Source organism: Galeopterus variegatus, unplaced genomic scaffold (genome assembly GCF_000696425.1).
Source record: "Galeopterus variegatus unplaced genomic scaffold, G_variegatus-3.0.2 Scaffold3068, whole genome shotgun sequence".
In the NCBI taxonomy this organism is placed as follows: Eukaryota; Metazoa; Chordata; class Mammalia; order Dermoptera; family Cynocephalidae; genus Galeopterus; species Galeopterus variegatus.
Genome location: NW_007729179.1, coordinates 123,687 through 150,570, shown reverse-complemented (window position 1 = coordinate 150,570; position 26,884 = coordinate 123,687). Strand labels below are relative to the sequence as shown.

Sequence of the window (26,884 nt, the reverse complement as noted above, 5' to 3'; positions counted from 1 at the left end):
CAGAGAATAAACAATGCAGTGAAGTCAGCGTGCAGTGCAGTGACAGCTGAAGCCACATCAGCAAGAGTGACACTTTGATAGCATGAGGCAGGTCAGGACAGCTCATCCACAGGGACAGGACAGCGGACCACACCCACAAGCACATGCCTCTTTCATCTGCTTTGCTGCTCAATAAATCCGAGGCTGGGGTTCCCCTCCCTCTCGTCCTCATTTGTTCATTCACTCACTCGTTCTGCAAGGACTGATCCCCGTGCCTGGGAGACACAGTACTCTGGACACCTGGAACATATCCTTGAACAAAAGGGATGCTTCTTGCTCTCCTGGAGCTTACACTCCAATGGAGAGAGAGAATGAAAATACCTTAAAGAGCACGCCAGAAAGTGAGTTCTGGGGAAGGAAAAGGGTTGACAGAGTGAGGGGTCTCGTGCAATGACTGGAGCCAGCAAAGCCCTTTGGGGCGAGGGAGGACACAAGTGGTCCTGGAGAAGGATGCTTCAAGCAGATGGCCCAACCAGAGGCAGGAGAGAGTGGGGCCAGAGGAGTCACAGCGTCAGGGCGGCAAGGGTCCACAGGCTGTGGAGGGACTAGAAGAGTAACTGGAAGAGAGGACAAGAGCAGCTGCGGAGTAGTGACACTGGAGATGTCCAGTGGGGTGGCTCCGTGAACTCTCATGAGGGGTCTGTTTTCTCAGGGACAGCAGCTACAATGCACAAGTCAGTGCAGGAACAGCTCTAAGTCCTGCGTACTCCTACCCGCTACTACTGGGAAGGATGCAGCGCGAGTGAGATGGGAGTGGGACTCTAAGGCTGTGGACATGGTAGGACTCACCGAGATGCCCACCCTAAACAGCTTTTGGAATGAGGAAAGGCAAAAACAAAAGATCAGTTCTGCAGTATCCATGCGCTATGATTTCCCCAAAATTACCTCTTTTTACTGGTATTTTGCACCTTTGTTCTAGTTTAAGTGACTGTGGGATCAGTGCACTTACCATAGCACTGGAATTTATGTTAAGAACTAAAAGTGCAGGGTCAACAAACCTATCTCTACCCAAGGCTGCTAACAGACTGGCCCCAATCTGACCACTCTGATGGGCCACAGCACCACTGGCGATTCTCAAGGAGATACCTTTTTAGAACTGGGGGTTTATTTTCTGTGTTCATCTTCCTCATCCCTGCAAGATGGCCGCCTTCAGATCTCTGCCACTTTTGAAGAGTAAAAAGAAAACGTTTTGTAAATCTCAACGGAGTGTGTGTTTGTATAGAGCCTTCCGTCATCGCTTGGGCGACAGTGACCTGGGTCCCACCTGTACTGGCCCTGGAGTTTCTTTAGAGCAGTGGTTCTCAACCGGGGGCGACTTGTGCACCCCCCCAGCCCGCCACACGCAGACATTTGGCGGCGTCTCAATACATTTTGGTTGGGGGTGGTGAGTGTTGCTGGTACCTAATGGGTATTTTTAAAAAAAAAAAAAAAAAAAAAAAAAAAAAGAACTGGGGGTTTAAAGAAATGCTTTCCTTCCAAGTCCACCCCAGGGAGTTGTGCGGGACACTACATGAATCAGTAAAACAGATTAACGAAATACAGAGAAGAAACCCACTAAGGGTTCTGATGTGAAAAGTATAAGAATACAGGGAAAATAGTATTTATTTAAAAAATACTATTAAACTGGCTCCCACACAAAAAAATGTAGAGATAACAAATTTCAAAAGATCAACTGTTTGCCTAGGAAAGGACACGTGGTCAAATACTTCCTGGAGGTCACATCCACAGGGATGGCAGGGACCACAGAGGTGAACCAGAGCTGGAGCAGGAGGTGGGGCCTGCGCAACTTGGCACCCCACATGGTCTCTGAGGCCCGCCTCGGTCCTGCTCCTACCGCTGTCTCCCTTGCACACTCTCACCCTTGTTTCATGTCGGCTTAATCATCACATCCTCCTGGAAACCACATGTGGGCATGAAACTGACCCTGTGAGGTGCCATCCAGCAGACTGTGCTGAGCCTGACCAGTGAGCTCACAAGGGCAGGAAAGAGGAGTCATGGCAACCACAGCCCAGCTGACACCTCACACAGGAAAGAATTGTGACCTCAAAGATGTCCTCTGTCCTGCCTTATACAGGCCATAATAGGGCCAGAGAACCCATATGCTTCTTACCCCAAGACATGCAGACTGGTGACTAAAAGTCAGCTCTTGAGCACTAATCAAACGATCTGGACAAGCAACAACTGACTTATATTAGGAGCTACAAAGGACGGGGGAATAACCAAATCTGGAAAACTATGAAGTGGTCCCAGGAAATCCTGAAAGCTGTCAGGACTCCAAGACAAATTTGAGTGAGAACAGGGTGGGCACGTGCACTTCCTACCACAGAGCCAGCTGACAGGCACATCCCTGCAGGTGTGAGGACGAGCAAGCTTCAGGGAAGGCTACCCTGAGTGTCCATTTTGTAACTTTTTGTAGCTTGAGCTTTCAAAATATTCGCGGGAACTTCAGAAAGTTTGTGAAAAAATGGAATTAAAAGATAATGTGAGTGTTGGCTGGTTAGGTCACTTGGGAGAGCGTGGTGCTGACACCACCAAGGTCAAGGGTTCGGATCCCTGCACTGGCCAGCAGCTGAAAACATGATGTGAGTCTTTCCAGGAACTTTTTTTTTTTTTCCTTTTTTGTCTTTTTTCGTGACCGGCAACGGATCGCAACCCTCAGTGTCGCGCCCGTACCGGAACCGGCAACCGGATCGCAACCCTCCGTGTCGCGCCCGTACCGGAACCGGCAACCGGATCGCAACCCTCCGTGTCGCGCCCGTACCGGAACCGGCAACCGGATCGCAACCCTCCGTGTCGCGCCCGTACCGGAACCGGCAACCGGATCGCAACCCTCGGTGTTGCGCCCGCACCTCGCTCAGCCAGTGAGCGGCTGGTCTGTATGTGGGATCCGAACCCTCGGCGGGAGCGCCGCCACGCTCCCAAGCGGCGCACTGTAGCAGGGCGCCACCGGGCTGGCCCCATTTCCAGGAACTTTTTTTTTTGTTCCTTTTTTGTCTTTTTTCGTGACCGGCAACGGATCGCAACTCTCAGTCTCGCGCCCGTACCGGAACCGGCAACCGGATCGCAACCCTCGGTGTTGCGCCCGCACCTCGCTCAGCCAGTGAGCGGCTGGTCTGTATGTGGGATCCGAACCCTCGGCGGGAGCGCCGCCACGCTCCCAAGCGGCGCACTGTAGCAGTGCGCCACCGGGCTGGCCCCATTTCCAGGAACTTTTTGAAGATCCCTCATATAATACAAATATTACTTTCAATTAAAGTCAGGACTGACAGCTCATATTCTTATGACTCAGTTTTCGGTACTTTTTGTGTTTCAATATATTGAGGGGGGAAAAAAACAATAATTATGCAGATATTTAATTTTTTTACAAAAAAATTTTTTTCTCTAAGGAGAAAAGGTGGCAATAAGCTGTTTAATTTGGTCAGCAAATATGTGCTGCCCTGTGACAGGAGCCTGTGTAAGCACAAACAAAGGCTGTGCAACTGGTGGGCAGGACGGCATGCCAAGTGTGCCAAGTGGGCACCATGAGGCCACTTGCTGTGCAGACCAGATGCACCACTCTTCCAGGAAAGCCTCATGGGGGCCTTGTGTCTCCGGGGCAGTAAGCAGGAAGACCACAGACTCTGAAGTCAGAAACACCTGGGCTCTAGTCTAGGCATGGCCGCTAACTGGCAGGGAAAGTTCCTGCAAGTCCTCCGCAAGTTGCTGCCTCCCTGTGTTAAGGAGGATCATTTCAGAAAACTGTTGAGAGAAGCAGAGCTGTCTGCACAAAAGTTCTCAAAAAATGGAGGCAGTTGCTATCTATTTCTGTTATCACTGGAGAATAAACATATTCCCTGTGAGTATGTGGGGCACTTTAGGTGAGAACACGCCCCTTCCTCCCCTGGTATGGGGCCTATGCTGCTCCTTTTGGGAGCCTGCAGAGAGGCAGGGCAAACAGACCCTGAACAAAAGTGTGCACCAAGCGTGGAGGTGCAAGGGCATGAAGGTGCCAGCATGTGCCTACGGAGTGGCTGGGACATGGTCCATGGCCTCACAGTGGCCTGGTCCCACGAGTAGCAGGAGCGAGGGGCTGTCCTGAGTCTCACGAAGACCATCGGCTGCAGTGACAAGGCTGCAGCTGTCCAGGAGAGGGGAGGCGTTGAGTGTTGACCAAGACAAGTTGCAGAAGAGCAAGGGGACATCTAGAAAGGAGCATGTCACCGAGTCTGGGGACGAAAACAGCACAGGTGCACGTACACATCCTTCTGTATTCAGAGCGGCTGCTGACCCTGATGGAGCAAAGCTGAGCAATGCACAGAAGCGTGGCCAAGTGCAGCCCTGAAGGTAACTTATCCCAGAGCATAGCCACAGGCTTGAGAAACCATTCATCCACAATGGTGTGCTCACTGCAGCAGTGTTTCTAATAGTGAAAAACTGCAAACTGCTGAAATGTCCAACAATAGGGACAAATCAGCACACCACACAAGAACTCTCTACAACTCCTCAAAGATAACACCGTGTTCCGGGTAGGATTATAGGTTAAAAACACAAAATAATTCAAAGTTCTCTTCCAAAATTTCTACAATGAACACACATTGACAGTTTTAATGTCAGCATGCACCTTGAAGAACACCCTTATTTGAGGGGGGTCAAAGAACAGACTCCCCGTAAGGAAGGTGCACAGGACACACCAGCAGGCAGGAGAAGGGGGTGCCAGATGGATGCCACGAAGAGGCCAGAGGTGACTGGGCCCCAGCTGCCCCAGGACCCCTCACTCACAGACAGCAGAACAAGCCTGTGCTATATCAGGCTTGGCTCTGAGAACAAAAACAAAAACCTGCTGGAGCTTCTGCTCTAGGGAGGGAAAGAATTTCCAGCCTAAAACTGGAAGAGAAGCTATGTGGCGTGCACTGGAGAGCAGAAGATCAGGAGGCACTTTCTCCAAGAAGTTCAGTGAAAAGAAAAGAGATAATGAAGACATGGTGAGGAAATGCCAAAGAACAAAATTAGAGGAAGGACACTTACAATGCTGAGAGCTCATGCGAACCTACAAAGTCTTACGCAAAGGGTCAGAACCAGAGGAAAAGATAAGCAAACTTCCTGGAAGCCCCTCAGGTCCAGGCCCAGATGCTGTGGCCATGCAGCTGCTGCAGGAAGCATGGCCGCGGCCCCTCAGAGCTTGCCACCACACTGCCAAGCGGCTTCAGTATCTAAGTGGTTGGTTTGGGGTGGGCATGGGATACATTCTGGCCAGCAGTGGACACTGCCAGGACTGGTGGGCAAGCCCCAGGAAAGGGGAATTCCTCCTCTGCTGGAGCAACAAGATGGAAAAGAGGCTCAGAGGGAGCAGCATGGAGAGATGTCTGGGGTGTGTTGGAAAGCCCCCCAAGCTGCTATAGCCAGCCAGGCCCAGGCAGCACAGCCCCTCCCACAGCAGCCCGTGGCCCTAATGTGAGCCAGTGGGAGCTGAGATGCTGAGACTGTGACAAAACAAAGCGCAGAGCAGGTGTCATACTGAACTAACTGCCTAGTCGTGACTCCTGGAGCAGATTTTACAGGGGACACCTCTCCTTCTACATCCAAGTTTACTGGTGCCTGTCAGAAAAAACCCACCGTGCTTTCATGAATATATAAAATGTTCTGCTTCACGCTGTACAAAGAAACTGCCTAGAAAACAGTATTAGCCCACACTGTGAGTTCCAGCAGGAACGAAAGGCCATGCCATATTAGGCAGCCCTCTGGCTAAACTTTTGGCCAAAATGTTATGTATCTGTGGCTATCCTGACCAGAAATATCTCAGCAAGGGTAAACGTATCTACAGTTGTGCTAAGAGGTTTTGGCAAGAAACTTGTAAGAACAAGTGTCAAGTCTTTTTTATTTTGGCGGCTGGCTGGAACGGAGATCCAAACCCATGACCTTGGGGTTACAAGGCTGCCTTCTAGCCAGCTGAGCTGACCAGCCAGCCCAGTGCTTTCTTCACTAACCCTCAAGGGTTCTGCTATGAGGGTAATCTGTTAAGACTGGGTCAGACAGTCTTGTGGGAATGGAATTAATTTTTCAAATACCATTTAATGACTTTATAATTATTTTCACTAAAACGGAACTTGGGAAGATTATTCTATCTGTAATTAAAAAAAAAAAAAAGTGAACAGTCCATCCTCTTCACTGTGAATTCAATTGATTAGCTACTTCCAGAGGGCATCCTTTATTTCACAAGACATAATCTTAAAAGGCAAAACACCAACAAGACAGAAAGCCCATCTGATGTTTTCTCTTCAGTATTGCTGAAGTTTCCAAAGCCTGGGTAGCAGACTCTAGAGAAAGAAGCTTCTGTTTGTTCCATCTGGACCCTTATATTTTATGAACAACAGCAACACGCAATTGATTACTAAGAGCCTCACTTCTAAAGCTTACTGTAAACAACTCCTAACATAGGGCCATTACTAAGACAATTACTAAGGATCCGGTAAGCCTGCTGGGAATATTGCTAAGGAGTGTTTTCTATGCAACTGAGTTTCTAAGATTCATCAAGAAAATTTCTCAACCACAGCTTAACAAAGAGTTCTAAATTCAGAGATCAAATGTGCAGGTCAGAGAGAAGAGAGCGTGCCTGACAAACACTAGACTACTCAAAGGGGTCCTCAAAAGGTCTGAAGCAAGACAAAGGCAGACTCTTGAGTGCGTCAGCCCTGATCACCAGTGACGCCTTCGCCCCGGCAACAGAGACACTACTGGAAGCTTATCAAACTTTAACCTTTATTGACATGAAGCTGAAAAAATATATATCGTGTCTGAAGAAAGTCCCAAATACTCTTAAGAGGCCAATGTTTAAAAAAAACAACACTGGTCAAAGAGATTCTCCTGTTGACCCTGAATAAGAAAACAGCAGTGTTGTGAGCTGCCTAAGCACAGAAGCGCCTTCTAGTTGCCAAGGGTCTCATTCTCACGACTTCAAGGAACTGAATTCTGCTGACAACCTGAATGAGCTTGGAAAAAGACCCTGAGGTCCAGATGAGAACATATCTCAGGGATAGCCTGATAGCCTTGTGAGATTAGGAACCCTGCTATGCTGTGCTGAGACTTCTGACCTACAGAAACTGTGACGAAATAAATGTAGATTGTTTTAAGCTGCAAAAAACCCCACTCAACTCCTAAGAAATAAAATTTCATGAAATATGAAGAAAACAAAATTTCTGAACTACTCCTTCTAATACCAATTTTTTTGGTTTTTTGTTTTGGTTTCTTTCTTTTCTTTTTTAAAAGATGACCAGTAAGGGGATCTTAACCCTTGACTTGGTGTTGTCAGCACCACGCTCTCCCAAGTGAGCCACCGGCCGGCCCTGTTTTGGTTTCAGCACACAAACACAGTCTGTGTTAACAGATCCAACAGCCTTTAATGAAAAACAGAAATAGATACACTAACTCTGACTGTCGGCAGAAGAGAGTGCTAAACATTAAGAATCTTTGTTGAATGTCGTGAATGCATATCAAGTGCACTGCCTCAGATAGGCTCCCGTGACTTGCAGGGTCAGTGCTGGTATCATAGCCTGACTATCCGTAGGTGCAACCTTCCCACAGAAAACAACTTGAGTGCTAGCCAATGCATTAAAACCAAATGCCTAAAGGCACTAGAAACAAAAGCAGACAGATACTGGAGATGAGTCTATACTTGGACGAAAACACAGGCATCGGGTGAATGTGTTTTTATGGTGCTTTCCCCTGAGGGTGCACTCATCCATGACAGGTGTGGGGCTTAAACCTCACACAGAAGACCTGCAGCTGATAGTCATGCAGAGCCAGTGGACTGAGTTCTGGGCAACCACAGATGGAAGGTGAAAGGCAAAAACCTGGAAAGAAGAAAGCCACAAAAGAGAGCCCTAAATCATGCATACAACTGCCCAAATAAATATCTGATACATGAAGTACACAGACAGAGAGCAGACCCAATGCAGCCCGGCGAAGGCAAAAAGGACAGAATGAAATCTCCACTGCTGCTCACAAAAGACAGACTTTTTATTGCCTGATAAAACAAAACTAAACATCACTATTTTGGGAGAACATAACAAAATCCAGTCTCTAAGACACAACATTTATAACGTCCAGGATACAATTAGAAATTACTGTATGCCCTAAGAGACAGCAAAATGTCACCCAGATTCAAGAGAAAAGCACAAAGACCAACCTCAAGAAGAGTAGATGCTGGAATTAGCAGAGAAGAATTTTATTTTATTTTACTTTATTTTTAAAAAGATGACCAGTAAGGGAACCTTAACCCTTGACTTGGTGTAGTCAGCACCATGCTCTCCCAGTGAGCTAACCGGCCATCCCTATATGGGATCTGAACCCATGGCCTTGGTGTTATCAGCACCGCACTCTCCCAAGTGAGCCACGGGCTGGCCCAGCAGAGAAAAATTTTAAAGGCACTTATTGTAACTGTGCTCATGGACACAAAAATGCTCGTAATAATTAAAAAGATAGGAAATCTCAGCAAAAAAAGAAAAACTATTCTTAAATAAAAGCAAAAAGAAATTCTAGAACTTAAAAAAGAATATCTGACATAAAAAATTTGCTGGATAGCCTTAATGGTATATCAGAGATGACAGAAGTCAAACGAACTTGAATAGAAATAAAAATGAACCAATCTTCAGAAGTGGGAGACTGAAGAAAGAAAGAAAGAAAAAGCCATGGGAGCCTATGAGACAATACGAACACACATCTCTTGGAGTACAAAAGTAGAGGAGACTATAAGACAGAAAACATATTTAGAGACAAAGCCTAAAATCCCCAAATTTGGTGAAAGACAAAATTTATGGATTCAAGATGCCAAATCACAATAAATACAATGAAAATCATACCTAGGCACATCACAAACTGCTAAAAAAACTACGGCAAATCTATAAAGTGCTAAAAGAAAAAAAAGATCAAACATCATCCTAAAATTCTACATATCCAGTAAAAATATCCCTCAAAAAATAAAGGTAAAACAGCCATTTTCAGATAAATGAAAACCAAGAGAATTCATCACCAGCAAAGCTGCACTAGCTATAGAAATGCTAAAGAAAGCGTTTCAGGCTCATGGGAAACCAGAACAACACTATCTTCAGGAAGAAATGAAGACAACAGAGATGGTAAATATGTGAGTAAATGAAAAAGACTATTCACATTTCTTAAACTTACTCAAACATCTAAGACGGTTTAATTACATAAGAATGTTTAAAGGAAAAAAAATGTAACAATGTACTGTGGAGGCTTAGAACACATACAGATGTAACACTTATGAAAACTGTATAGAGAGTAAGAAAGGGCAGAAAACGGGCTTTTATGGTTGCACGGTTCTCATGTTTTACATGAACCGGAACTACATTAACTGAGTGGACCAAGAAAACTATTAAGGCACACTGTAATCCTGAGAAAAGGTGCCAAAAAATAACGCAGAGAAATTTACCTAAAAAGTTAACCGATAAACTAAAATAGATTTCTACAAAAATCGAGTAACCCAAAAGGTGGCAGAGAAAGAGGAAGAGAAGAACAAAAACAGTGGGACAAACAGGAGGCCAGCAGTGAAGGGGCAGAGCGGAGCCCACCTGCATCAGCATGTCAACTGTACACGGGCTGACTGGTGTGTAACAGCAGACAGCAGAAACCACCGAGTGGATGAACACCAAGACCCAACCATACGCTGTCCTTAAGAGACTACTTATATTTATAAAAACACAGTTAAGTTGAAAGTAAGCGGGTGGGAAAAAACATGCCATGCAAATGGAAGCATAAGAAGGCTGAACTGGCATATTCACAACAGGTAAAGTAGACTTTACAACAGAGAGCACCACGGCAGAAAAACAGGGACACTGCACCATGATAAGAGGGTCAGGAAGACAGGACAGTCATAAATGTGCCCCGAAACTACAGAACGCACATACTTCCACGTGCAGATGGCCATCATGACAGACCACTGGCTCCATTAATTAGAAATTAATAACAAGTTAACTAAGAAAACTTCAGATAATTGAAAATTAAACTACTTCTAAACTAAGAATCAAACAAGGAATCGCATGAATCAAGCAATCACAAGGGAATTAAAAATATTTCACATTGAATGATAATTAAAATACAATAAATTATGGGATGTAGCTAAAGCCATGGTTAGAGAGCAATTTATAACTTTAAAAGCTTATATTTGAAAAAACAAGAGAGGTCTAAAACCAGTGGCCTAAGGTTCCACCTTAAGAAACTAGAAAATTAAAAAGAAAGCAACCCTAAAAAGTAAGCTGGAAGAAGAAAATCATGTAAAACAGAAATCAACAAAAACAGTATATTTCTAAAAGGACAAAGGATATATTATATTTAACAGACTAATAGGTGTCAAAAGCAATACTATTTACTCCATTAATTATGATAATTTCTCCAGTTGCAGGTGAGACTAGAGGGATGTCACCAAACAAAATTTTTTAAAGTTATAATGAAGGACAGAAATTTCGAGAATGGAGTGTACAGCCACAGAAGTAAAATATTAGATGGAAACTTCTTTCTCAGAAATGGTATGCCTTTTCTGTCATGAATAATTAGTGTCATGGGTAAACTAAATCTTAGCAAAATAATATACTACTCAACATTTAAAGCTAGCCAGGTTCAAAAGAACTTAAATGGCCCACAGGACTCTTCTGCCTCCTGTCCAACAAGAGCACGAGTTGGTGTGAAGCATGGAAAAGTGCGTGTGCATATGCACATATACATGCATCGGACATGTATGTGGTTAGGGTGGGAAACTTGGAAAGGTGCTCAAGATGGAAGACAGTTTAGAACAGATAACGAACTGAATTATATTAACGTGAAAAAGAAGGGTGGCTGCTAACTTCTAAGGGAGTCAGTAAGTTCCAGAAAATGGGAGGTTGTGGTAACTTAAGTCCACAGGGTTCTTACTGGTAAAGGCAGGTCAGGCCTGTTTCTGAAGATCTCTGGCCATTACTGCATTACTTTCATTTGAACCAATCTCATTAAATAATGGCCGACAAGAAGTGAGTATCCAAGGTATACAGTGTATCCCAGGCAAGCAGCTAGCATCACTGGAAGGTTATTAATGAGAACATGTACCTGTATGTCCCGCCAGCTCACGACTCACACGTACATTCCCTTCACGAGTTTTCAGATTGTAAATGGAGCAAATGTTATCCAGGCCACCGCAGGCCACATAGTTCCCAGAAGGGGCATATGCACAGGTCATGACCCAGGAGGAGCGCAGAGGGATGGCGTGGACCTAAGTGACAGGAACACAGACAAGGCAAACACCTTTAAGTTCAAAAACATTAACTACTGACACCATGATTTTATTTCTAGTCTTTGACTTTTATTGCATAGGAGGTAACAGAGTAAAATAAGGGCCAAAATTATTTAGAGAGTAATTTTTTATGTGTGGCCAATCAGATGAAGTAATAACTTAATTAGAAATCCAGTGCTGCATGCTGAAACAGCAATTTAATCTGTAGTTTTATAAAAGTCACAATTTACAGTTAGGTGAGCACTTACGTAATATTAACATTGTCTCCTAATCAAAACTACAAATAAAAATGAAAATACTTCATTAGCCTGCCAAAATGGCTATAAATTAATTTTTTTAAAAAAATAGTTACTGAATAACCAAAATGGACATTATTATAATCAATCCTGCCACATACCTCCCTGTGCTTTAGATAGAAATGTTGCAATCACTGCAATCTTTTATTTGAATTTTTTGTTTTGTTTGTTTTTGGCAGCTGGCTGGTATGGGGATCTGAACCCTAGACCTTGGTGTTACAAGGTGGCACTCTAACCAACTGAGTAACTGGCCAGCCCTCACTGCAGTCTTTTATATACACTGAGTATTCTTTAGTAAAATATAACTGAATTAGATCCTTTACATATATGTTTGGACCAATAATAGTACTTTTTTTTTTTTTTTTTAAAAAGATGACCGGTAAGGGGATCTCAACCCTTGGCTTGGTGTTGTCAGCACCACGCTCAGCCAGTGAGTGAACCGGCCATCCCTATATAGGATCTGAACCCGCGGCCTTGGTGTTATCAGCACCGCACTCTCCCGAGTGAGCCACGGGCAGGCCCCAATAATAGTACTTTTTTATTCAACACAATACAACCCTGACTTACATTTTAAAAAGAATCTAGTTTATACTTCAAAGTATAATGCCTTTCAGATGATCTCTTGTAAAACGTAAGGACTAAATTAAAATCTTTATTTCTGTATGCTATAAATAAAACATGAAACCTCCCAGACTGAGCTAAAACTAAAACCCAGGTCTCCAAGAAACATAGGAGGCATTCACCTCCCACCTGCTCAGTAAGGAGAGGACAAACTACAGTCCAATTGTGCCCAATCCAACAGAAGAGACCAATCACATCTGCCAGCACGTGATTCAGCTTCTATCTCACCTACACGACTTCATGACTAAAAAACAAAACTTGCCATGACTGACCTCCCTATCCTGTGTTACATGATTTAACATAAATGAATCCAGAGTTTAAAACCCTGCCATTTCCCGGGCTGGTTTTCCAGGGAGGGGAATTATGCAGTCCCTACCTTGTTTGTGGTGTAGCTATCCCAGATGATGAGTTTACCATCCTGTGAGGCACTGACGAGAAGCCTGGAGGGAAAGCACAAAAACAATCACAGTCCCGCAAAGGCAGCAAATGAAAATCAAACACCAAAACTTTGGTGACTTCTAACATGTGCTTCAATGTTACACCTGTTTGAGACAAAGCACACTTATAGATAAGCCAAAAAAAAAAAAAAAAAAAAAACGTTCTAAATGTGAGACCAACTTTGAAAGCACAAACAAAAATCCTGTCACAGATAATAAGTAGTTCAGACTGGAGAAAGCCTGGTTCCTAATGCAGACCAGAGCCCTTGGTCAGATAAGACAGGCTGACTTTACCTCATAACTGCTTGCCTCTGGTTGGTTTCCTTTCATTATAAATCAAATTGGAGACATACAGATCTTTCAAGAGCAAAACATGGTACAAATATTTAGTACACAACTTTCTGTTCCATTCTGACACAGAGAAAGCCTTGACATTCCAAATTCATGAAACGTTTCTCACTCCAATATTTCCCAGACTGAGACTGGAATCTAGGTCTGCTAGAAGCATAAGGAGGCACTCACCTCCCACCTGCCTGGTAAGGAAAGGACAAACTAAAGTCCAACTGTGCCCGGTACAGCAGGAGTGACTGTCATGAATTTTTCTCAAGATTATTTTCTTGCTCTGGGCAACTGTGCTAAGTTTGGAATCTGTGTGTTGAAAAGAAGCTCTGCTATACTTGCAGATTAAGACAGGCTATTGCAAAAGGAAAGCATAAATAATGAGCAAAGGAATTTTATGTCACTTAAAAAGTAAGTTGAATGAGGGTAAATTCTGGGGACCATAGCTACTCATGAGATACCCTGAGGAACTCTGTCCTACACAGAGCGCTGTTTTTAAGGAAGAACAAAGAAGGTTCTACTCACAATTCTGTGCATATTTGTCAGTATGGTAATAACATCATAATAATTTTTAATTTTAAAGATTTTGTCAAAACACACAGGTTTTAACCATTTCAGCTGTGAGAGTATCTGGCTTCTTGAAGCTGATCAAAAGTTGGAGGTAAAACTCGCTCAAGCCATTCTGATAACTTTGACACTTTTAATTGAACTGTATGTTTTGAAGCACTAACCACGAACTTCCTTTACAAAGGCATCAATGAGTTCAGCAAGGAATAAAAACCTTTTTAACACCGTGTTACAAAATCTATCACAGAACTAAACTAAGTGCAGGTTCCACTCCTATTATTTTTCAGATGTAATTCTTAAAGCAAAGTCCCCCATCCAGGTCCAGTCATTAACACATTAGGTACTTAAAGCTATTTCTATGCAATGGGGCAAGTTTCTCTCTGCTGCTCTATTTCCATCTAGCCCTTCTGAGACTTCGAACGGAGTATCAGAGCCAATCTAAAGCAGCTCATCCTCCCAGGTCAGGAAGGTCACCTTTAGAGAGGTCTCCTGGTCAGACGCTTAATAACTGCTGACTCACAGAGGGGTTAGAGAAATGTTAAGCTGTCTGCTGATCCTCCAGAAGGTGAGAAAAGATACGTCTCCTAATCCCAGGTGAGGTAACTGTAGGAGAACTGGGTTCACTTTGCCTCCTAGAGCCTTCATCCAGTCACACGTCAGTTACCTGAGGTGCCACCCACCCAGAACACAGAGGCCAAGCCAGGAAGTAACCAAAGGGCTCCAGGACACTGCAAGCAGCAGTCGAGCTCACACACCCAATGCCCTTTGTTTCACTCAGAGGAAGGAGGGCTCCCAAGCCAACCTTAGTTTAGTTGTGTGTTACTCCCAACCACAAGACTTCGGCAGACTTGAGAAAGGGAAGAAAAAATTTAAAATTAATTCATGTGACTGAAAGAGAATCTTAAATGTTATCAAAATTTTTAGTATGAGGGCCGGCCCATGGCTCACTCGGTAGAGTGCGGTGCTGATAACACCAAGGCCCCGGGTTCGGATCCCACATAGGGATGGCCGTTTCGCTCACTGGCTGAGCGTGGTGCTGACAACACCAAGTCAAGGGTTAAGATCCCCTTACCGGTCATCTTTAAAAAAAAAAAAAAAAAAAAATTTTTTTAGTATGAATGAATATATTGGTAAACATATTTCAAATGTACACATATTATACACTAATATATTCATTTATACAAGCCACTCATTGTGGGCCTCTTGTGTAGTTTTGAAAGACACACTGCTAGTCATTACAACAGTTTGGTGTCCATGAATCATACAAACACTGTGAAATAACTGGTACTCATAAACACAGCCTGGAGTCATGAAAAAATCTTGTGCAATCACCTTTGTTTATGAAGGCAGGAAATATGAAAATGACTTCAGGAAAAAATATATCCAACAAAACAAAACAAAACTATTTTGGGTTTTAAAGAGGCAATCACTGATCTATCTAGAAAACATGGATATCTAGAACAAATAATCCTGAGACGGCTTTGGACAGCAGAGATTCTCCTTGGTATCATTTTTTGGTTTTATGACTGTGCATTATGAAATATAATTGCCCAGTTTAAACAGCAATTATAAAACAAATGCCATGCCCCTAGCACCCTGTCCAAGAACGAGAACAGACCAACACCACACCCACCACCCTCTCTTCCCCGATGTGCCCCCTTGCTCGCAGGGGCAGCGGCAATCTTGAACGTGGTCCTGCTCATTTGTGCCCTTGCTTTTCTTCCTTCCAACACCAGGGCTTTCAAGTCACAATTTGTGTTTGAGACTAGATGGAAAACACAGCCTTGCACACAGTGATCTGGTGCCTAACGGCCCTCCTGCCTCACTCTTGGGACCCCATCCCCACCTCTGCTGCTTGGAACACACACACCCATCTCTTGGCTCCTTGAACACACCTGCCTGCAGCTCACGCTCTTCCCTCCCGGACTACCCATTCTAGAGCCTGGCTGTTGCAGGAGAGCACAATGCTGAGGGAGCCAAGACCAGCCTCCCAGTACTGTGCTCCAAGTTCCTGAATAATGCCTGGCTAACAGCACTGTTTAGTATAATGTCCTGATGCTCTCACAGACAGAGGAAAAGTCCTAGAGGTGACACAGTTTTGTTTACCATCCGCTTTTGATAATAAATTCTAAGGTAGATTGATTAGTAAGGACATTTTATTATTTATTTATTTTTTAATTTACTTTTTTAAAAAAGATGACTGATAAGGGGATCTTAACCCTTGGCTTGGTGTTGTCAGCACCACGCTCTCCCAAGTGAGCCAACCGGCCATCCCTATATAGGATCTGAACCCAGGGCCTTGGTGTTATCAGCACCGCACTCTCCCGAGTGAGCCATGGGCCAGCCCCGTTAGTAAGAACATTTTTTAAAAAACATTTTAATTTTTAAATTTTTTAAAGAGATAACTTTGACTTTACAAAGCATTTGCTACTTTTACTTATTTCTTTAAAATGATAATTAAAAAAATTTTATGACACTGCGCTTTAACCAACTGAGATAACTGGCCAGCTCTAAAAATTTTTAAGTCAAGAAATAATATTTATGGAGTACAATGTGATGTTTTGATATATGTTTACACTGTGGAATGATTAAGTCAAGCTAATTAACATATACATCACCACACATATTTCTTATTTTTTGTGGTGGGAACATTTAAAATCTACTCTTTGAACAATTTTGAAATATACATTACTACTAACTATAGTCATCATGCTGTGCAACAGATTTCTGAAACTTATTCTGCCTGTCTCACTGAAACTCTGAACCCTGTGAACACCTCCCCAAGTCCTTGGTTCCTCTCCCCTTTCCTTTTTTATCCTTTCTGACTACTGCCATCATTAAAATGATGTTAGCTCGCAAATGGAATTGCATGGGATCCTGTATAGAACAAACTAAAGATAGAAGCTTTTGTTCTCTAGCTGTTTACATTCTCCTGCAGACAATTTCAGGAACAGAGAGAAAGCCAAGCAGAAAATTCCACTCTGACAATTGAACACACACACAAAAACACACTACTCAAGGAAAGGCATGTTAAGAATTGTATGTTAGGTGTTTGAAAGAGCATATGATAGTCACACAAATCAACCAGCATCTTATTTAATTATCTGGGTGGAAAAAGCAGAAGAGACAGACTTTCTAGAAGCCTCTAAAAGAAGAGAAGAGAGTTTGATAGCTTTCATTTCAAGGATGCTGCAGGTAAAGACAAATAGCCTGAGCAAGGGTATGAAAGAGGGAGGAAGAAAGGACCCAGAGGTGGGGATGAAGGTGAGATGCCCAGAGGGAAAAGAAGTCCGAGTAATGAGTCTAATTTACAGCAGAAGGCACAGGAGCCCAGGAAGGAAATCATGTCTGCGGCATGGTAAGTGGAAGAAGGTGGGCAGACAGGCCAGGTGACAGCAGCTCACATGTGCACTGCCATGTGCCTGCCATGCATTTCAAGAAGAAAACCAACGGCAAACCCGTGCATGGCACTTGGCACCCACACTTAATCCTCCAACACCGCACAGGGTAGGTTTTGTGATTCCCTGAGCCAGAGCACTGAAATCATGAGAGGGCGTGGGCCAAGAGGCTGTAAGGAACAGGCTGGAAAGTCGAGGAACCATGGCACAGAGAGGTTAGATAACTTTTCCAAGGTCACATAAATAGTAGGCAGTGGAGCCCGGAGAACAAAGGTCTAGAAACTGAAAGAAAGGTGTAGGTGTGAAAAATAAATCAGAGCTGATATGAACCTGGCCACTGTGGTGAAGAGACGGCAGCACAGTCAGCCCAGGTAAGCAGGCATCGGGAAAGGGGAGCGCACTTGTCAGTGCTACACTTGGCCTGCCCAGATTTCTGATTCAACTTCCTAATTTCTTTCTTTATAAAATACAGCAAATGAGTTCAAGTTATTTTCCCCTAGGAAAACAGAACACCCCTTGACTGTATCAAGCATGATGTTCTGCTAACACCCAGACATACCTGGAATCCGTGCCCCAGTGCATGGCATAAATCTTGGCCAAGTGCCCCCTCAGTGTTCTCCTAGTGCGCATTTGAATTCTTCCCACCGGGTCGATGTTGTTTGTGATCTGAAAAATCAAAGTTACTGCAGATTAACATCTGCGATAAAATGCATCTGCACTTGAGATCTCCCCTTCTCTCCCACTCCTATAGTGGCTGTGCAGCTTACCTATTATGTCGACCAGGTTCCTGGTGCCATTCGTTAACTGCTTTTATTATGGCATTGTGTACCTAATTCCTTTTGTGATTCTTATTTAGTCTTACTGCTCTAGCTGGACCCTCAGGACACCCTGTCTCTCCCCCTCCCGTCCCTTCCAATATGCATGCAGCTAGTCCACAGACAGGTAAGCTTGTCCTTTTCTCTCTCCTTCCTCTCACTGTTCGCCTAGGCCCAGCTCCTCCTAGGTCTCTCAGTCCTCACAGGCTGCTCTTCTTTCGCACCACCACATGGATGGCTTATATCACAATTTAATAAATGGCTCCTATGTTAGGCCACATGGACCTGGACAATGGTTAGCATCTGCTTTTGCACATGTACACCTGCGGGCCTACCCACCATATAAATACTGGTAATTTTAGGTTGGCAAACAGAGTATGTGCATCACAATAGTGGGTTTTGAGAAATGGACAGTCCAAAATTATCTGAGAATTCAAATTCAGGTAATTCCACGTACTATAATTTTCTTCAATTTACTGTTTAAGCCCAATTAAAGTGCATCCCCTAAAGCATTTAGACAGTACAAAAAATTTAATCCTCAGTAGAAGCATAAATATAATTTCTCTTTCACATTTCTGTCCAATCCTTTCGACTTTATTACTTTTTTAATAAGATAAAATTCACATAACACAAAATTACCATTTTAAAGTACACAATTCAATGGCATTTTGTGCATTCACAATGTTGTGTAACCACCACTATCTAGTTCCAGAACATTTTCCTTACCACAAAACGGAAACCTCATACCCATTAAGTACTCCTGCCCCATAGTCTCTCTCTCCCCCCAATCCCTGGAAACCACTAATATACTTTGTATCTCTGTGGATTTTCATACTCTGGATATTTCATATGAATAGAATCATACAATACATAGCCATTTGTGTCTGGCTTCTTTCACTTATCATAATGTTTGTGAGGTGTATACATGTGGCAGTGTGTGCCAGTACTGCATTCCTTTTTATGGTTAAGTAATATTCCATTGCACAGATATACCACAACGTATTCATCAACTCAGTTTTGGAAATTTTGGTTGTTTCTACCTTTTGGCTATTGTGAATAATGCTGCTATGAACATGTGTGTACACGTATTTGTTTGAAAGCCAGTTTTCTATTCTTTTAGGTATATATCTAACAATGGAATTGCTGGGTCATATGGTAATTCTGTGTTTAACTTTTTGAGGAATTGCTAAATTGAACATTAGAAATTGAAGCTCTGAGGCAGACTTTGTTAAGAAGAGGAGCTTCAAAAAACTTAATTTAAAACAATATCAATATTTTACAACTATTACTCTGTAATAGGAAGTAATTACTTAAGTCTTGAGAGTGACTGTTTTCATCTAACAAAATCCCACTACTTCTCATGCCTATCATCAGAATGAAAATGCCCCATAAGTGGCTTTATATCCCAGTGTGCAGGAGAGGTTTCAGGTGTAGGCAGCACCACCCAGCAGCCTCTGCACCAGGCAGACTACTCTGCATGATTAAATTGGTTCCTACCTGAGAGAGAGTTGCATCTGCACATGCTTTTCTAGCATCCTAGGAAACAATAAAGACAAAGGAAAATGAGTAATGTTTTACATACATGTAATCCTAGGTCCTCACACATCAGTTTCAAAGAGGACCTCCATAAATGGTTAGAAGCAAAGTAGGATGTGAAGAGACAAAGCACTCTGATTCTTCTCCTTTAACATCCCATAGTCCACACAGAACCCAGAGAAATAAACACCCAAACCCACCTAAGATCTGCAGGCCATCTCATCTACCAGCACAGTACCCGAGGCCCCAGACTGCAACCCACACGAGAGGAAGCTGGGCCAGCACTGAAGAACCCTGGGACCTGCCTCTGCCTTCACCTGTCCTTGGGCCAGCTCACACTCATCTCGATCCATCTTTATCACAGCTCATGTGAGGCCAGCAGGGGTGGGGCCCAAGGAAGAAAGGCTAAAAAAGACCCAATATCCAGCCCCCAAAACTTAACTTTCAGATTATATTAACTAAAGATGTTGTTTTCAAGCCAAACGATCATTGATACTAAATTCTAGAGCAAGGGATCTGTACTCAGAATCAAATTCAGATGAGACTTTCTGGCTGTTCTTATCTTGTTATCAAACTGTTTTCTTATCCATAAAACCTACTGAAGAAGATAAAAACTGTGAAGGAATATATCGATGCTAATTAAAATGTTTTCATTACTACTAAATGACTAAAGTTACTAGAAAATAAATCTTGAAATCTCAATTTAGCATGTATTTTTATAAATAGAAAGATATATGAGGGGTTTTCAAAAAGTTCACAAAAAGATTCATACTGTCCTTTAATTCTATTTTTCCACTAATGTTTTGAAGTACTTTCATACATTGTGAAGGAAAATGAAACAATAGCTTTAAAAAGGTTCAAAATTTGAATGCAGGCATAGCTTCAAAGAATTCATGACAATTTCTAATGAGAAAAATGTTTCCATTACACTGTCATCTGACCATCTGCTTTCAAAGTGGCAACTGGCCACGTGACAGCATCCACCCACATGTGAGCAAGTCCCTGACGTCAAGGGTAGGGGGCACAAGTGATTCTTAATTTATGAGGCTGGTGGGAATATTTATAAACTGATAATATGGAAATATATTGAGATGATTATAAATATATTCCAAATTCATCTTTAAGCAATTATTAGTCATTAGGCTTATAATTAAAACAAAAAATTACATAATCAAGCATTCCTATACCAACAATAAAATCTGGAGTAAGGGGCACTTGGAAGATGCAGACCACCAAGTCTTTTTGTCAACGAATTTTATCTGTCAAGTTTTGAGTTTCATATTTATTTCTGAACACCATTCTCGGTGATGTTATACAGCTTTTGATTTCAAAAAATAACAAGAAACTTGGGGCCGGCCCGGTGGCGCACTGGATAGTGCGCCGCTTGGGAAGAGCGGCGGCGCTCCCGCCCGAGGGGTCGGATCCCACATACAGACCGGTTCCCACTCACTGGCTGAGCGAGGCACGGGAGCAACACCGAGGGTTGCAATCCCGTTGCCGGTGTCCGGTCCGGTACAGGGGCAACACTGAGGGTTGCGATCCGTTGCCGGACACGGAAAAAAGACAAAAGACAAAAAAAAAAAAAAAACAAGAAACTTAAAAATGGAGAAAACAAAACATGGGATTTAAGCAACTTCACCCTGGTTAATGTCCAAAGACTAAAATGGGTTTCTTTTTTTTTTTTCCTTTTTTGTCTTTTTTCGTGACCGGCAACGGATCGCAACCCTCAGTGTCGCACCCGTACCGGACCGGGACCGGCAACGGGATCGCAACCCTTGGTGTTGCCCCCGCACCTCGCTCAGCCAGTGAGCGGCCGGTCTGTATGTGGGATCCGAACCCTCGGCAGGAGCGCTGCTGCGCTTCCCAAGCGGTGCACTGTAGCAGTGCGCCACCGGGCCGGCCCTAAAATGGGTTTCTGAATGTACTATATATAACAGACTGCAGTGATGCTCATTAAACAGAAGAAAAAACTGTCTTAAAAATTAAACACAGATAACTTCAATTCAATCTTCATTTCAGCCAACAGGTGCTTATTTAAATGAATGAAGCATTTCTCAGGACACTTTTTACTTAAGATTGCAGGAGGAAGTCTTCTAATGGAAACGAGCTCTGTAACTGCTTAATGAACAGAAACCTTTAACATCTTTCAGAAGAATTTCCAGTTCTATGCAGATGTGTCCACTTATACAGAGATAAATATATCCAAACCACTAATCACTCAATTTCCTATCCTGTTTGGATGTATGTCAAACAAACAGAGTCCAGCAACACAGAGGAGGGTACACCCTCAGCTAAAGCCTGGGCTCTGCTTGGTGTGCAGTGGCCAGAGAACATTTTGGCCCAAGTGTCTGGTGCAGCTGGCCTGTCACATGCATGAGCTGCACTCACATGCATGATCTGGCACTCGCTTTATAAAATATCTGCACCTGTGCACTCTGTAGAGTTTTTCGTACTCCATCAGCTGCTCTGTGTATTGAAGGGCATGTAGTGTTTCAACCAGCACCCCCCTTTGAGAGCCCATGTTTCCTCAATAATCAAAAGGAGAAAATTCCTTTAAGGGTCTTTTGGCTGAAAAACAAATCTAAGAAAGAACACAACTGCTCTTAAAATAATCTACCGTTCTTGTTTGACTCACGATGCTCTGCACTCTTTAACAAGCCTCTGTTTCTTGGGCAATCAGAAATAACGTGTGTCAACGTGTGTCAGTCTTCACTGCCCCGTCTCGTGCATAGCAGAGACAAAGCCTACACAAATGTCTGTAAAGAACACTCATCACTACTGGGTGGAGCTCAGCAGCCCTCCTAGGGTGTGTTCTTGAACTGTGCTGCCCACCATGGGAGCCCAAGCCCCAGGTGACTGCCGAGCATGTGAAATGCATCAAGTGCACACTGAGGGATGCTGTGAAGTGTGAGATGCAAACTGACTTTGAAGACTTAAAGCACAAAAAACTGAGAGTGAAATAGCTCAAAAATTTATTAATTATATATTGAAATTATATTTTAGAAATATCATTGACTTGCATAACATTTATTAAGATTAATTCCATCTGTTTCTTTTGACATTGTTAATGTGACAGGAGCACTTGCAGAATGTTACGTGACATCTGTGGCCCTTGAAAACATGGGAGGAGAAGCAGGGCCCCTTCAGCCATTACTTTTTAAAATTTGGATATTGGGCCGGCCCGGTGGCACACTCGGTAGAGTGCGGCGCTTGGGAGTGCAGTGGTGCTCCCGCCAAGGGTTCGGATCCCATATAGAGACCGGTCCGCTCACTGGTTGAGCGCAGTGCGGGCGCGACAACGAGGGTTGCGATCCCGTTACCGGTCACGAAAAAAGACAAAAAGGAAAAATAAATAAAAATAAACTGTGTAAAAGCTTAAATTGTTATTGTTTTTTAACTCAGTTGTATGGTCTGGCTTAAATTTTTAAGTCAGGTAAAATTTTAGGAAACATCTTTTGGTTTTACTTAATAGCTACTTCCAGGAATAATTTTATATCAGACCGAATATTTTAGAATATATTTTATTAATTCTGGGGGAAGGGGACATGTTAAGTCTGATCAGGGGAAACATCTAGGTCTTCCTTATTTTCACTGAGCTATGTCAGATTTTTTAAATGTTAAGATTTGAAAGTATTACAGTGGAGGATATTTTCTGTTTTCTCTTTGGCTACAAGTCTCGGATAATCCCACGATCTTTTCTCAGTTCAAGAAAAAGTTGGCTAAAATGATGTTGGTGCTTCTTTCTCCAATTCCTAGTAGGAAATAATTAGGGTTCATCCTTATACTAGACTCAGAAAAATAAACTGTTGTTTAGACATGTGCCAAATGCTATCAACTTCTTGTAAAGCTCTGAAGGAAAGCTAAAGCCTTACAAATGAAAACAAAAAAAATCAGAGCGAAAGCTATTTCATCAATTGGACAAAACCTATAAATACATTGAAGATTGGGTTTTTCCTGATAACTTTACCTCTTTTTCTCTCACTCTTCAACAGTTTTGAGAACAGAAACATATGCTTGTATTAAATGTTCCTCTATACAATATTCATTAAAAGCACTGCTCTGCAAAAGTGGAGGAGAGCAGAATTCATTCCTTTTGGACCTACTAACCCTCTCTTTTAAAAAAGTTCTTAAATTCTGCAATTTTAATATTATATCAGTCACAAACTGAAATTTAGTATTTTAGAAATCTATGAAAGTTACTCTTTATGCAGGGTGTTTTTTTTTTTTTTTTTTTCGTGACCGGCAATGGATCGCAACCCTCAGTGTCACGCCCGTACTGGACCGGGACTGGCAACGGGATCGCAACCCTCGGTGTCGCGCCCGCACCTCGCTCAGCCAGTGAGCAGCTGGTCTGTACGTGGGATCCGAACCCTCGGCGAGAGCGCTGCTGCGCTCCCAAGCGGCGCACTGTAGCAGTGCGCCACCAGGCCGGCCCATGCAGGGTGTTTTTTTTATCTCAAGTACGTATATCTGCTCTATCCAGCAGTCGATTTCAATAATTATTGTTGTTAATACTCTTATTTCTAAACAAGTTTTCTGCCCTCAATTTATTTATTTATTTATTTTGCAGCTGTCTGGTATGGGGATCCAAACCCTTAACCCTGGTATTAGAACACTGTACTCCAACCAAATGAGTTGACTGGTCAGCCCTGTCCTCAACTTAATAGTCAAATATTCAGGGAAGGGAGGCAGATACCACATTCTGATACAGTGGTCAAAAGAGTGTCTCAAAGCTAATTCTTAAGGTTAAGATGAAAAGTGCAAAAAATACATGAATTCTGTGGAAACATCTTATGTCTACCTAAATAACAAATTATTATATACAAGAAAACAAAATCCTGAAAAAAATGTACTAGGCCAAGTATCTGGATCTATAATCAGTAGATACTAGGCCGGTTAAGATGTAATTTGAATCTAAAACACTGAACAAGTCATTCTGTAACCCATGTTTCCTAGAAGGTAACATATGACCTGAAATCTAAACGATTAATGCAACTAAGCACATATTTAGCTACGCACTCTAATTTGGTTTTTAAGTTGCTCGGCTTCCTGCCGTAACTGGTCAAGTTCACTCATCTTCTGATCTTAGTGCTCTTCAGTGCCACCTCAAAGAATCTGAGATCTGAAACAGAAACACAAACACAAAAAATTGATAAACAACTGTTGAGTAATTTAATGAAGTAGGTGAGAAAAGGAAATTGAAAATTTGAGAGCTACAATTGATTATAAATCAGAGAGCTTTTCTTCAGCATTCATCGGAACTTATAAAATGCATACCTAGGACCAGGTTAATAAAATAGAATTACGATTATTCACTGGCTTTGAATTATATGACAATGTCTAATACAATACTGAAAAATATAGTGGTGGGTTGAAAAAAGAAAAATTTGTTAAGCATTTTTCACGACAGGATCTGAGTGTCCCTATAAACCCAAAAACCTAAGACCGACCTTTAGAATAGCTATCACATGAAAACCCAGAGGCAGTTACTTTAGGAAACAGGACAATGGCAACTTAGCATCTCAAACCACATCAGTGACCATGAATCCAGGACTGGTCAAAAGATGTCAGGATCTTCACACAGCAATCCTCAAAGGACATGGTGTAGTGTCCAGCACAGTTCAGAGACAACCTGCCTTCCCACCAAAGTGGGCCATGGGATCCCAGTAGGCTCAGAAACAACATCCTGATCCTTTTTTTTTTTTTCCTTTTTGTCTTTTTTCGTGACCAGCAACGGATCGCAACCCTCAGTGTCGCACCCGTACCGGACCGGGACCGGCAACGGGATCGCAACCCTCAGTGTTGCGCCCGCACCTCGCTCAGCCAGTGAGCAGCCAGGTCTGTATGTGGGATCCGAACCCTCGGCAGGAGCGCCGCCGCGCTTCCCAAGCGGCGCACTGTAGCAGTGCGCCACCGGGCCGGCCCCGACATCCTGATCCTTATAGGTACAGGCTAAATCAGGCTCAGCCTTGCATGTCCATCCCTAGCCACATTAGTATTCCTGAAATCACAGTCAAAATGAAATCACCCTGTTAAACAAGAGACTCATCTTTCCAAGAGAATGCCATAAATGAAAATTGTATTTCTGACCAAGATCTTGGTTAAATCAATCATAAATATGACCAAAGTTTCACAAAAATGAAGATACAACTACAAATATATTTAATTACTTAAGAATACAAGTAGCTCCCACATGCAAACAGGGATTATGCAAAAACCTCAATTTCCTATGCAAATTACAAATTACACAGGGGAACAATTTTACCATAACAAATTTTGTGTAAAAGCCATACATTACTATAATATATATCTAATATTTAACTAACGGTAATTGTTTATTTTCTTGAGGTTGAAACACATCTGGAAGAAATTATCTGTATGACCCCAAAAGCTTAATTGTTGAAGTTTCTAGACCAAACTCTCCTGTTTTGCAAAAAAAAAATTCAAAATCATTACATGATCTACATTATAGATACCTGATGTACATTTACTGATAAAAATATTTCTCCCCATAAAAAGCATCTTTAAAAAGTATGTAAGTTCTTGGGGTGAAGTGGAGTAAGGTGGTGGCAAATTACCCCAGCATGGTTCTTGCCCTCACTGCACCCACCAGCCTTAGCTGCTCTGCCAGGCAGGCAGGTGGGCAGGCAGGTGGGCAGGCAGGCAGAAGGGGGTGAGCTTGTTAAGTGCTGGAGATCTCGAGCAACAGCATCAGTCAACTGCCAAACTCCTAGGAAAGACAAAGAGTAACCTCAAATTCATTAGCAGCAACCTTAAATGAAAGCCCATAGAACACTAAGAAAGGCCTACAAGGCACAGCCTGTCATGAGAAGCTAAAGCTAATGAGGGTACAAACCAAGAGACAGTAAAAGGTAGAGCCTGCTGTCACTGCTCTCTGGGAAGGTGAGGTGCACAGCAAGAAAGATGTCAGTCCAAAACAGTTGTTTCTAAAGGCATTACTTGAAGTGGATGTTTGAATCACAAGGAAAGCTTCACTAAAGGAGAACACCACCTCTGCCTCCTTGGACAGTTGCAGCATGGCTGAAAGCAGACGTGGGCAAGGCTATGCCTCAAGGACAGTGTACTCTTATGGGGCGAGACTGGTTAATTCTCTCCAGTTTTCACAAATAAACTCTAAGGACTACAATTTATCAATATTAGTGTGTAAAATAATAAAAGTGCTAATAGAATACAAAGTAATGTTTAAAATGGAAGGCTGTGTTGATGAGTTCTGCCTTGCATTCTTCCTGCCTGCCCTACAACTACTCACTCATATTTTATTGCAGAGTTGGGGTTGTGACTCTAGTAACAACCTCCTAATGCACATTAGAGAACTGTTCTTAGTCTGTAAAAAGAAGGTACTTTATTCAATCCTTCCAAAATCAATGTGAAGAAAAGTAAAAGTTAAGGCTGTCATGAAGTGCAAACCAAACTTCTCATCCTAATTCAAACACTAAAAGATAAGCTAATGTTTAAGTACGGGACTGAAAACAACAAAATTCTAGAATCTAGGTAAACAGACAAGTACTTTCTTTTTTTTTTTTTTTTTTTTTTTTTTTTTTTTTTTTTTTTTTTTTTTCCC

The 26,884-nt window shown here is 42.7% G+C and overlaps 1 protein-coding gene across 2 annotated transcripts in view; it reads right to left on the bottom strand.

Moving 5' to 3' along the window:
• Positions 1–26,884, bottom strand: part of GNB1 (guanine nucleotide binding protein (G protein), beta polypeptide 1) — a 42,631-nt gene that overhangs the window by 6,644 nt on the left and 9,103 nt on the right. For both annotated transcript variants that reach the window (XM_008583865.1, XM_008583864.1), the window contains exons 2-6: positions 24,322–24,424; positions 19,264–19,302; positions 17,511–17,617; positions 12,587–12,650; positions 11,110–11,272 (exon numbers count right to left, since the gene is read on the bottom strand). In XM_008583865.1, the coding sequence (XP_008582087.1) occupies positions 11,110–11,272; positions 12,587–12,650; positions 17,511–17,617; positions 19,264–19,302; positions 24,322–24,378 (430 nt within the window). In that variant the 5' untranslated portion in view covers positions 24,379–24,424. The remainder of the gene's footprint in view (positions 1–11,109; positions 11,273–12,586; positions 12,651–17,510; positions 17,618–19,263; positions 19,303–24,321; positions 24,425–26,884) is intronic.